Source organism: Meriones unguiculatus, chromosome 14 (assembly GCF_030254825.1).
Source record: "Meriones unguiculatus strain TT.TT164.6M chromosome 14, Bangor_MerUng_6.1, whole genome shotgun sequence".
Classification (NCBI taxonomy): domain Eukaryota; kingdom Metazoa; phylum Chordata; class Mammalia; order Rodentia; family Muridae; genus Meriones; species Meriones unguiculatus.
The window spans coordinates 83,434,211-83,448,089 of record NC_083361.1 but is presented as its reverse complement, the minus strand read 5'-3'; the positions used below and the strand labels follow the sequence as shown (position 1 = coordinate 83,448,089).

General features: G+C 40.0%; 1 protein-coding gene across 1 annotated transcript in view; it reads right to left on the bottom strand.

Annotated features, from left to right (window-relative positions):
• The window catches only part of Gdpd4 (glycerophosphodiester phosphodiesterase domain containing 4), a 66,046-nt gene that overhangs the window by 15,379 nt on the left and 36,788 nt on the right, over nucleotides 1-13,879 (bottom strand). Inside the window, exons 10-11 of the mRNA XM_021634814.2 lie at nucleotides 9,410-9,560; nucleotides 997-1,218 (exon numbers count right to left, since the gene is read on the bottom strand). Coding sequence (XP_021490489.1) covers nucleotides 997-1,218; nucleotides 9,410-9,560 — 373 coding nt within the window. The remainder of the gene's footprint in view (nucleotides 1-996; nucleotides 1,219-9,409; nucleotides 9,561-13,879) is intronic.

Sequence of the window (13,879 nt, the reverse complement as noted above, 5' to 3'; positions counted from 1 at the left end):
GTGAATGTTCAGATATATGTGAATTTACATGTACACATGCACATGTGTGCCCACACATGTAGAGGCTGGAAATTGACACTAGGTAGCTTCTTCATTGTTTTCCATTTAAGTTTTGAGCTGGGGTCTCTCACTGAACCTGGAGTTTGCCAATTCCAGTTAGTCTAGCTAGCAATACTGCCCTGTGCTCTCCGCCTCTCGGGTGCGGGAATTACAGGTGGCTGCTCTGCCTGTCAAGCTCCCACAGGGCTTCTGAGCATCCAAACTCCCACCTTCATGCTTGCCTGCCAAGTGCCTCATGCGTGGAGCCATCTCCTCAACTCATAAATCATTCTTTAACAATGCACCAATACTGTATTTGGTTTAGAATAGCAAACAGTCTCAATATTTTTCCCTACTGGAGTCATTTTAACTGGATCATTCTCGGACTGCCATCTGTAGCTGTATAAACAATAATTTCCATTTCCAAAGAAGGCAAAATCATTTGCAGATCTCAGAGAAGACTTATCCTGTGGGGAGCCTCTGGTCTGCCAGGCTGCTTTGTTATTTTGATCTCTGCAGAAAGACATGCTTTCACCCTGGCCTTCACTGGAGTCAGTGATAAGCTGCTGAGTCTGTCTCCTTTTGTTTGAGACAGCAGATGGGATGTCTTGTTAAGTTCACACCTTTTGTTTGTGTGAGGATCATACAGACAGGTGGTTGAGGTAAAGAGGTCTTGACTTCCCTATGAATTCAGTCATGTACTGAGGTGCTTTTGCTCTGACTTAAAATGGGACTACTGGAATAAACTGGCCACTAGTTTTCTACTAGAGCCATCTCGGAAAGAGCCCATGTGCAGTGCTTTGGTTTATTATTTTTTCTTTCAATCCTCACTCCCTACTCAAGAACCATTCGACTCTGCCGGCGGGCTCCGGCATTATACCATAGGTTAAATCCAACCGTGCTCCTGGACAAGCTGCCCACCTCCCGACTCTGCCATAAATACTAAGAAACACATACCAGATGTTGCTCAATTTTGGAGTCAAGGATGACCCGTACTACTTTTCGCACAAACGTGCCTCTGAGAGGATGCCCCGGTGGAGGGCCGAAAAGATCAAATATCACAACCTTCTGTTCCTTTTTCGCAAGTTCCAGTAGGTCAGTCAGCCGTGCAATTGACTGGTTGCTTGCTCTTCTTTTATCAGCCTCTGATAAAGATTTCATGCCAAAAAATGGCTTATGCTAAAAATAAATGTATCAAAGAAAATATTAGTTCTTGCTGGCATAATGTTATTGTGCACTGTGCAAAGTTTACCCTTGTGTATTCAAATGCTGACTTTTTCATCCCACTATCTGGTTTCAGTCTGGACATGGCATTGTCATGTTTATTCTAAGACTCTCCTGTCTCAATTTTGTGTAAACATGCTCACCATTATTTCTCTGCTTTGCCCATAAAGCTAGACAGCAAGTACCTGGACATTAGAGAGAATAGGGTGGGACTTCTATTTCCAGCGAGGGGAGGAGAAAGAGAGAGGAGTGAGAGGTTGCACCACAAGGAAGAGAGGTCCAGGAGGCACGAGGAGAAAGAGCTGATTCCAGAGAAGACCAAATATTATGGGAACTTGGGCTGGGAGGAAGACAGGTTGGCTATGGAGCATTAGAACAGATTCATAATGCCCAGTACTGCACTCACACCTATTTAAATAAACCATAGTCTCTCTGTCAATTATTTGGGAACCAGCTAGGTTAAAGAAAAACTGCTGCAGTACTAATTTCCAGCAACTTTACTTAAATATTAATATTCATTTAACAGGTTCTGGTCAAAGCACTCCCAAGCTTCCTGCTCTGTGGTTCTGCTTCCATATTGCTCCCATTACCACTAAACCCACTGCGCCCTCTGACATACAAGGAAAATACAATGTCATCTCCATTGGTGATTTGAGGGTTTGGGATGATTTCTTTGATATTCTAAACTTCTTATACATGTACCAAACGTCCTCCATGTTCCTAACTTTCCTTTTTAGTCTTTTCTTCTGTGACACGCAGCACCTACCCCTTCTACCACACTGCCTCACCACGTGGGCTCTTGCTGCCACAGCTTTCGGGAATAGTAAGAACACATGCTTTGGTCTCAGGGCTCGCTGGCTTTAATTCCAGCTCTGCCACTCCCTCATTTGTTTACGATATTAACTTGCTAAAAATCTCACTCTACATGTTCAAACGCTTCCTCCTCCATGAAGCTTTTTCTTAAATATTCCCATACTTATGAGACTTTGATAGCAAGAAGTTCTGATGGCCTATTTTTTTTTCTTCTATAAATTTATATCATGTTCTGTCTTCCATAGTACTCATATACATCTTGGATCACAGTTAAAATCCTCACTCAGTACACTTCTTGATGTTCATTTAAATTCAACCTTATTCAAGTTTTCACTGGCATAACGTAGCCAGATTCTTTGCCAGAATATAAATGGCTTCTAGCCCAGTTCTGGAGAGAACCCTTGCATCTCTCTAAAACCTCATAAGTTGGGCCTACACCATCCACGTTTCTTTTCATATTCTTGTCTTCCAAGCTCCTACCAGAATCACTCATTAAGCTCTATTTGCAGCATTCAAAGGCTTTTCTAGGCCAGAGTTCCAAAATCCTCCTATAAACCAGTTCCAAAGGCCTGAAGACCACATGGTCACAACAATGGACCCCACTTCTCAGTGCCAATTTTCTGTATTACTTTTCTCATTGTTACACAAAATTCTCATCAATAAGCAATGCAAAGGAGCAAGGGTTTATTTTGGCTCACAGTTTGAGAGTATAGTCCATCGTTTCAGGGAATGCATGGCAGCAGAAATTGGGGCATCTGGTCACATTGTGTCTCTGCCAGGAAGCAGAGAATGATGACTAGCTAATGTTCAGCTAGCTTCCTCTTTTTTATTCAGGGAACAGTGCTGCCACAATTAATGCAGTCATTTCCAATTCAAGTAACCCAATCAAGATAATCCTTTACAGGCATATCCACAGGCTAATCTAGATGATCCTTCAAAGACGTGTCAGGAAGCTTATCTCTTGGGTAATTCTAGATCTTGTAGGTTAACAATCAATACTACTCTTGTTCAATGATCTTAGTTTTAATAGCCCACACTATAAAACAGGAAAGTGATGTAGTAATCTATGTATTTCTTAGAATTTTCTTTGAGCCAAGATCTTGCTATGTAGTTTAGAGTGGCTTCAACTTTATAATCCTCCTGCCTCAGCCTCCTGACTGCTGGGATTCTAGTTCTATGCTACCACAACCAGCCCTTAGCATTATTTTGAAGAGTAAGCTTGTATCTGATAGGCTTATTAGTAGACTGGATATACTAAAAAAAGGTTCTCTGAACTTGAAGGTTGGATGAAATAACCTACAAACAACCAAAAACCCAAAGGAAACAAAGACTGAAGCCTATCAAATCAGAACATACAAGGATGATAAGATACAACTAAGAAAGGTAAAAATATCTACATCCCCATGTTCTTAGGAGCATTATATGTGGTAGACAAACATGAAATCAACATGCATCCATCATGTTGGAATGGATGGAATGCTATTTAGTCTTAAAAATAAAGAAATTATGTCATTTGAGTTAACATGGATCACCTTGCAGGACATCATGCTAAGTGAAGTAAGCCTGGTATAGTGAAAGATGCTAGTTTCATTAATGTGTGGAATTTAAGAAGGCTTTACTGATAAAGGCAGAAAATAAAATAGTGATTGCTACAGAACTGGTGGTAGTAATGGAATGCTGGGGAGATGTTAGTCAAAGTATACAAAACTTTATCTAGACAGAGTGATTTGAAGAGCTTTGTTTGCTATATGCTGACTATAATTTTAAAACTTGGTGGTTTTTTTAAAATAATAATACTAGAGCATAATTGAAGCATTCTCACCACAACAAAAGTATCATGTATGGTAAAGCATGGGTTAATTAGTCTGATTGATCCATTACATGATACAGACAGATTTCAAAACAGCCTGTGGAAGAACACATGTCTAGCATACATAAGACCTTAGATTTGATCTTCATCACTGCAAAAGCAAACAAGCAAACAAATAAACAAAAACTGACTATTATATACCATGAGAACACACAGTTCATTTTTATTATCTTTTAGTGTGTATGTGGATGTGTTTAGGTGTGCAGACATGTGTAGGAACATGTGTTGAGCATATTCACGTGTGTGTGCATGTGGAGACTGGAGGTTGATGTTGGACATCTTTCTCAAATCTCTCTCCACCTTATTTTTGAGACAGGATCTCTCCTGAAACCTGGAGTGTGCCGATTTGGCTATCTGGTTGGGCAACAGCCAGGGATCCTCATGTCCCTGTCTCCTCAGTGCTGGGTCTAGAGATATTAATCATTATGCCTAGCTTTTTACATGGTTACTAAATGTACAAATTCAGGTTTCCATGCTTGCATCCCTTAAGTTCTTTTTATGTGTTGAATATACTGTACATAATTTCCAGCATGCTGCTCATGGGAGTGGTGAAGAGAGGCACTTTGCTTATTCCTCATCTTTGGAGGCCAGTGTTCATCTTCTTACTATGAGGAAATGGTGTTAGTTGGAGGTGTTTTGAAGTTCTTTATTTCCTACTCCTAGTTCATTAATAGCGTTCCATCACAGGAACCAGGGAAATGGCTTAGTCAATAGAGTGCTTGCTGCACAAGCCTGAGGCTCTGAGTTCAGATTCCCCATATGAAGAGCCAGCTGTGGTAATGCCTGCCTATAATCATAGTACTTAGGGAGCATTGACAGGAGGGTGCCCGAGGCTCACTGGCCAGTTCCAGGTTCAGTGAGAAACCTTGCCTCAAATAAAGTGGAAACTGCTTTGGGAAGATAATCTAACAACAATCTCTGGCTGCCATATGTATACACACATGTGTTCATACATGAACACACACATACACACATTTTTCAATACAAGTGGAATTTTGTTGAATGCTTTGATATATAAATTTAAGTGATTACATACTTTTTCTTTAGATTATTACCATGATAAGTTATACTGAAAGAGTTTTCACACCAGGCATGGTGGCACACACCTTTAATTGCAGGAGGCAGAGGCAAGCAGATCTCTGTGAGTTCAAGATCAACATAATGAGTTCCAGGACAGCCAGGACTATATAAAGTGGTCTTATCTCAAGGAGAAGAAAGAGTTTCATGTTGAACCAGTGTTTATTGATTTGAGAAGCTTATTTAGTTGAAGTGTTTTCTGTCTATGTCCATATAGCACTGTCATCATGGTTAAAGACAGTCATTATTTCATGATTAGTTTGCTTTTGAGACAGTCAAGCCTCACCTTAGACTCACCGTGTAGCTCAGGCTGGCCTCACACTTGTGATCCTCTTTCCTCATCTCCTGAGTGCTGGGCCTAGAGCTTGCACTGCCACATCTGACCATGATCAATTTTGTATTATGTTATAACAAACTAACACAAACTTAGTGACTTAAAACAACATAGATATTTTTTTTTCCTGTGGGTTTTGTTTTGTTTTATAGATCAGAAGTTCTTTATGGGTCTCGTGTGACTTAAATCAAGGTGTCAACCAAGTTCCACATCACTCCAGAGTCTCTAGAGAACATTCGTGCTCAGTCACATTATTGGCAGAAGTCAGTTCCCTGTGACTTGGGGAGCCTCCATAAGTTGAGGTCCTGCCATCTTTCAGGGGTTATCTACATTCCTTGGCGCAAAGGCTCTTTCTTCTATCTTCAAAGCTTGCAGCTGATGGTTGAGTCCCTGACACACTTCGAACCTCTTTTGTATCTCTCTTCTCCACTGGTAAAATCCTTCTGGTCACATCTAAGAAAGTCTTTTTTAAAGGACTGAGTAGACAGGGGTCATCTGGAAAGTCAGGATAATTTCATCTCCTGAAGGTCCATAACCTTGATTACATGTGCAGAAGGCTTTTACCATGCCCAGTAATATATTAATAAATTCCAAGTTTGGGGCATGCACATCTTTGGACTGTTGTCACCCACTTCTTGCTTTATCCTCTCTGCTTCCAGTGTGTGGATGAAGATGTGGCCAGCCATCTTCTTGGTGCACACCTTTGATCCCAGCACTTGGAAGGCAGGGGCAGGCAGATCTTTGTGAGTTTAAGGCCAGCCTGGTCTACAGAGTGAGTTCCAGAACAGCCAAGACTACATAGAAAAACCCTGTCTCGAAAAACAAAACAAAAGTCTGAATATTACATTATGCTTGTGTAAAACATCCTTTGTATTTTGGTCTTATCTCACTGACCCCTCAATTTAGAAAGAAATGCTTTCATTCCACCTCTACTTTACATGGCGATGCATCCATTTGCATATATTCCATAATCTGTTTTACTTTCCCTGCAGTCACGGTTAGCAAACTGTGATATCAAGGCTTCAGGATCACATTTAAGGATATATTCTAGTCAATCCAATACGACAGACCCTGGGTCCCTATTAAAGATACAGATGTAATTGATATTTGGAAAAAAAAATACTAAAAATCATTGCAAAGCAAACTATCTGGTTTATTGTCACAGTGTTACCTATATAAAGACAATAACTACTTCTCATGAAATCAAGAAAACTGCCTATATAAGTATTAGGTTAAAAATACTAGTGAAGATGAACTTATTATTTTACAGTAATAATGATGAGATGATTTCTGAAATAATTGGCACTATTAGATGATCAGAGCCAGAGGAGCAGGGGATCTGCTAAGAAACAGTCTCTCCTAGAAATGGCTGCATGAACAAGACTGGAACAATGACATCCATGGACAGGCCTGCCTGCATGCCACCGTATTTCCAACCACGACAATAGACTGCACCTCTGACCTGTAAGCCTGTCCCAATTAAATGCTTTCCTTTATAAGAGCTGCTGTGGTCGTATTATCTCCTCACAGCAACAGAAACCTTAAGACAACAGCAAAATGATTTACTGCAAAATATTACCCCTTTAAATATTTTAAATCACAGATAACATTTCAACTATCTTCTACTGACACATCAGAAGAAAGCAAAGAAAGTCCCACAGTGAAACTTAAAGTTTCCCAAATAAACCAAATCTGAACTCCAGGTTTCACAGACATAGTAAAACTAAATGCTACATACACACCACTTAACATGCTAAAATAAAGCTTTTGGTTAAAAAAAAAAAAAAAAAAACACCAAAATCTATCATAGCAACACACCTAGTCTTACCACTTATAACTAAACTCAGAATCTCGAAACAGAAAATAGCTGGGCTTCCATTGTTCTTTTGAAGCTTTGAGGCTCAAACCCAAGACCTTGAATATTCCAGGCAAAAGCTCTATCACTGAGCTACATTCCCAGCCTTAAGAGATGTATTGAAGGAAGGTTTTGAAAACCCAAACCAAGAACAATATTTAACAGAAACATTAACTATTACATGCCACAGGCCTCAGGTGGAATCAAACCATGGAAAATAACTATTATTGTCTTTTGGTAATGAAGACCATAAAGTTCAAATAAGAACAACCCAGAAAAGTTATCCATTAGATTAAAATACCACACACTAAACATCAAACATCCCAGTTTAATGAAACTTTGGCTCATCTTTAGGACTATGTTTAATTCTACAAATCCTAATAAGACTTTTGGAGCAATGTTGTATATGTCTGATATAGACTGGCCTTTTCATGTCGAAGGCACATTGTTAAACATTATCTGGGTCAGCAAGATGGCTCACCAGGTAAAGGCACCTACAACAGCCTCTGCCAGCAAGCCTCATGACATGAGTTTGATCTCTGAGACCTACATTGTAAGATGAGAGGACTGACTCCTGCAAATTGTCCTCTGATCTCCTCTCCACTCATATGCTCTCACACACATGCACTTATGCACACACACATACATAATGAATAAAATGTAAAAAGGAAATGATAAAATGCTGATGATGACTGACAAATCTAATATGCATGCTAATGGAGCGTTTATAGTTTTATGTGCTCATGTATTTATGAATCATGAGACATATCACATAGATATATATAGAAATACATTTTATATATAGAAATATGGAATAATTTCATTATTAGTATGATGATTATTTGAGATTTGACACAGGGCTCTGTAGCCCTGGCTTACAGAGGTCTACCAGCCTCTTCTAAGAACTGGGATTAATGGTGTGCTCCACCACACCTGGTCATCACTTTCTTTTCACATAAGGAAGTAGCATTACAGTTTACATCCTCCTATAGGGACAAACATTTTGAGGAGACATGGTTGTTACAAATCTACTTCCAGCTATCTCTTACTCTATCCGTTAGAGTGTGAACTGGGGTCTGTAAAGATAAGACCATCTTTACTTTAATCCTTCACTGCTTTTTACATAATCACCCAGCTCTTAGAATGAGCACACACTGTTTATCCTAGTAAGATGATTATTTTCAAGATCAGAGCCTCTGATGACTATAGCTGGTTGAGTAGAACGGAGGCTTCAGGAGTTTTCCCCAGTCATAAGACAAGCTGGAAAACATGTTATTTTGTTTATCAGGAGAGCAGTCTTGACCTTCCACTGTACTCTTCACCTCCTTGAATTTACTCTAGCTTGTTATTTCAACTTTGCCAAGTCTCCCCTCTGCATGCTTTATTGATTCTTCTCCCAACTATTTCTTCCTTCAGTCTTCTTTTTCTATTCTTTCCTCCATCCTTCTTCCTGCTCCCCATACACACACTGGCTAATGTATCTCTGAAATACATTGCCACCATCATCCATGGTTCTCCTTGGTAACAATCTTCCTGTAGCATAATAGTTCCTTGATATACAAAACTTCCTTAAGAAGGTGACTCAAAATTATATCGTATATAATGTATGCTTTATCTATTACTATCTCCTTATTTAGCCCGTCTTCTTCCAGAGTCTCTCGTCCTGTTACATGCTTCTGAAACAATGAGAAGTTTACCTTAGCTGGCAGTATCATATTGTATAGTAACTGCCCATTTCTAATGCTCCTCCCTTTGGGCTGTCATTATACTTCTTATAATGCTCCATTTGGGTTATTCGTCATCATATCCCATGTGCCTTGTACCCAGTAGATACTTAACACATATTTGTTGAAAAGCAAGAACTCAGGAATAAATGTGTCTCTTAGTCTGCTTCATAAAGACTGTGAGATATTCAAATTACTTGGAAAGTGCTATGTGCATTGCAAACACATTATCAATGATTATGAAATACATAAAATAAACAGTAAGGGTTGAGTTTACAAGTTTACAACAGCCTTTCTAGTATATGCTGACCCACTGTATCACCAGAAAATGTGATAGCCCTGCTTCTAAACTAGGAGGGACTCTGTATGCTCTTAACTTCTTTACCTTTCACCTTTATCTCCAGGAGCAGCACATGAACCTTCAGAGGAGGGCTTCCACACAAATTCACAAAAGCAGAGGATGTGAGTCTTACCTTTATGAACCATTTGCCGGCATTCAGAGTTGACAGGAAAGTCCAGTTGAAGTTGGCAGTGTGGTTATAAGCAGCTGATGGAAGGACCTCTTTAATATTGGTTGTTCTAGTCAAGTCATAGTCATGCATGAGGAAAGGCACATGATCAAAACTGCAGACAGAAGCGGGAAAGAAGGGAAGAGGTACAAAGGATAAACCTGGCCACATGGCATAATGATTCCCCAAAGCCCTTCAGGGTTACCAGTCTTGCCAGGCCTTTTCATGCTTTCTCAAATCTCAGCAAAGGACTACATGCCTGTCATTTATACAGATGTCAGCATTTTCCTGTCTGGGAATCAATCTTTTACAAGTATGTATTCATGATACCAGGAAAGCAAAAGGTACAGAAATGACCTAACAATAAGGTGAATGGGGATGGGTATGAGGCAGGGCCCCAGGACCATATTAAGCATACTTCCACACAGGCTTTCTGTGTTTTTCTGAGTTTTTTCCAGGATAGCACCTGTTCCACATTGGCCATTATCATAAAACAAATTTCTGATTCCTCTACTTCCTGGTTGTTTTGTAGAATCCTTGACTTTATGAAACTCTCTCTTCCTTTCTCATTAAGGCAACCACCAAGAGAATATCTATAATGGTCTTGAGATATTAAGAGCTATTTAACTTGTTACAACTATAAAACTGGGCAAAATAAAGGGAGTAACTGTCAAAGAACATTTGGGATTGCAGTGTTTTACATCTGAGAAAGCGGGAGCAAATTAATTAATCTACACCATTACACATGCTTCCTTCCTGTGAGTAGTAGAGTTTTGTATAAGAAGGGAGAGCCCAAAGGGACCTAGCTATCTTGCTGCAATGGGAAGAAAGATATCAGAGTAGATAAAGTTTCAATTTATTGACTAGAGTCCTATGGAGGATGGAGCTATGCAAAAACAAAGCCAAACAGCTCCTGAGCAATGCAAACCGAGGTCTTGAGTCTATGACTAAGCATCAGTCTACACATAGAAACTCTGTGTAGCTCAGCAAGAACAACTAGGGCTGATAACACAGCTCAATGGTAAAGGCATCTACTGCCCAGCCTGACAGACTGAGTTCAATCCCCACAGCCCACATGGTGAAAGGAGAAAACCAATCACCACTAGTTGTCCTCTGACCTCTACACATGTGCTGTGGCATGTGTGTGCCCACGCAATACAAACATAAACACAGAACTACACAAATGCAATGACATTTTTTAAAGAAAAACTTTCAAGAAAATTATCAGAATCTCCAAAATTGCAGAACTCACATGAGGTGTGACTCAGTCAGTTCCATCCAGCAAGAGAGGAGAGACCTCAATAATTGCATGGGTATTCTTTAGAGACTCCAGGAGGCCACACCTTAGAAATGAAGACAACTTAGAACTAGAACAGTGGACATCCACTTAAGTACTCCAAAAGATCTCTTAAGACATAGGATCAAATTAGTTACAAGTACTTCATCTACCTGCTAGAAAAAAGGTCCAACGTTCTTTAAAGGGAAACAACAAAACAGAGCCCATCCATGTAAAATTACAATGTCTAGCAAGCAATAAAAACTTACTAGAGATGTAAAGATGTAATATGTGAATATATACCAGTGAGACCCTTTGACAGAGGCAAGCTCAAAAATGAAAGGAAACAGGATTAGACAAGGATGTTAAGTAATATACAATAATATTATAAATTCCATAAATAACATTCAAAGGAAGCATGAACATAAAACACGTATAACTCTGGTGTCATAGCACTCAGGAGGTTGAGACAGGACATGTTAAGTTTAAGGCCAACCTTACCTACAGGCAATAGCTCACGTGTGTGTGTTTGGGGGGGAGCATAAAGAAGAAACTAAAATTCTGCAGATGAAAACTGTAACAGCTGAAGTGAAAATTCTGCCGGATAAATTTGCATCTGAGGCTGGGAACGGCCCAGCGGGGGAAGCACTTGCTGTGCAAGTGAGAACCTGAGTTAAGATGTTGTGGTATTTTTCTTAAATTCTAGAGGGCTCTACCCTGGCTCGCCCCCCAATAACCGAGGGACAGAGGCCTATCGAGTTATTTAAACATCTTTAACAAAATAACTGAGCTGGCATGATTTAAACTAATTTTCTAAGATAGTTTGCCTATTTCCCAGTTGTAATCCCCAAGTTATTTGCCAATCAGTAGTCCTGTCTGTACTGGATCTGCTCCGTCAAAACATGTCCTCTCTTTTTCCATCTTCTTTCTTTCTCTTCTCTTTCCCCACCACTTCTTCCAGCCTCATGGTCCCTACTTCTGATCCCCAGCCCAGGAACTGAAGCTCTACCTACTTCTATTCTGTCCAGTAATTGGCTATCAGCAACTTTATTAACAAATCAGAGATAACAGGGGAGCAAAGTTTATGCAACATCACTTGAGAATGTGGGGGGCTGGACTGTAACCAGATCGAGGGGGGGAGTGGAGAGGGGTAGCATTTAGCATTTGAATACACAACAGCACCAGACCAACCCCAGCATTAAGATCCCTAGTACCCACAAAGAAACCTGGGCACAACACACATTTGTAACTCCAGCACCAGAATTGGAGACAGGTAGATTCTGAGGGCTCCCTGGCTATTCATTCTAATCTAGATAATGAAATCCAGCTTCAGCAAGAGATTCAGCGTGAGGCAGGTTCCAAGGACCATGCAGGAAGAACAGCAAAATGGCATTAGAACTCATGAAATGTGGCCCACTATTTAGCACAACCACAATGGTTGTGCCTCAGAGATGCAGAGCTCCAAAGACTATGTGTCCTGAGGACCTCATGCTGTTACGAAGCATTGCTCTGCTTGATGCTCTTGTGGTCTTTACATCCTTCTTAATACATGAGTTGTAGGAAAACTCTAAGTGGGCTTCCAGTCCCTCAGTGGGCAGCATCACTGCCTTTACAATAATAACAGCACTTTTGTTAGTGTCTCTGATGTAGAAAATTTTAGGGAACAATTTGAAGTTCAGAAAGGCACACTCTTAATAGCTGAGCTAGAGACTTTGTCGTTGTTTTGAGACAGGGTTTTTCTGTGTAACATCCCTGGCTCTCCTGGACTCAGTTTGTAGACCCGGCTAGCCTTGAACTCACAAAGATCTGCCTGGCTCTGCCTGCCTAGTGCTGAGATTAAAAGCAAGTGCTACCACACCTGGCTTGAGTTAAGGAGGTCAAAGAACAAGAACAATGGCAGCCCAGCTGGTACTGGCTGACATGCCTCTCTCTTGCTGAAGCTGGGTTGGTGAGCAAGATGATGATTAATTTCTTGTACCCATTTTCACCCTCAGCTTCCTGATGTGATTTAATAAAACATTATAAATGAGTAGATGTGCACCCTGAGGATTTAAAGTAGAAACGGCTGATTGTTTTTATATAAAAGTTTAGATTTATGATTCTTTTAAGATTTTTATAAGATTACTTTTTAAGACAAATTTTAAAATAATTGATTCTTTTTTTGTAATGGCAAATTGCAGCCTGGCAGTTAGAGAAACTGGCTGAGAAAACTACTTTGCTTGCTTTCACTTTGTTAATCTATAACAGATTGCTTAGTTATGAATGTATGTGGGTTCTTGGGAATCATTTGTTTTCTTCACCTGTAATACATACAGTGTTTTCATGTAAAGGTACTGGGGAACATACTGTTTTCCCACAATCATTCACTAAAAGAAAAATAGAATGTAATCACATTGCTATTTTCATACTGCTTGAAAGATTTTGCTGAGATATATAAGCTGTGGTTAAAAAAAAAAAAGGGGGGGTTTGTTTTTTTTTTTTTTTTTTAGCTTGTGCATTGGAGTTTGCCTCATTCACCCAATAGGTATATGTGTATATATGTAAAGATGGTAGAAGCCTGCTCATTGGAGCTTTGCTCCATCATTCAGTATGTATTTATGTGTGTGTGTATGTATGTGTGTGTGTGTGTGTGTATAAATAAAGTTGTTAGAGCTTGCTAACTGGAGCTTGTCTTGCTTCATATTCTAAGTGTGTGTGTGTTTTTGTTTATGAGTTTTTTTCTCCTTTCTTCTTTTTCTCCATCACTGGCTACAATCAGTGCCAGTCCTCAGTCACCGGCTTTATGTTCTACCTCAGTTTACCCTGTGATGTTGAAGCTGACCTTCAATAGGCAGGGACATAGAAAATGATAGAGGAAAGAATGCCAATGTCGACTTCTGCTGGCCACATGTGCTTACATAGGTGGGCACTTCTATTGCTACCACACACAAATGTACAACAGATCACCCAAGAGCAGCGAATCTGAAAATGGAGCAACAGCATGAAGCATAGAGCCAGAAGCTCTGGCCCCCAAAGCCAGGGGGGTGGTTTATCTCTCGGCTCCAGTAACGGACTCAGAGCTAACTTTATGTTTTCTGGCTCTTGGTTTTGCTGTTGTTGTTTTGTTTTTCCTTTTTTAAAATGTGAGTGTTTTTGTTTTATATGTGAGTGCTCTGTCT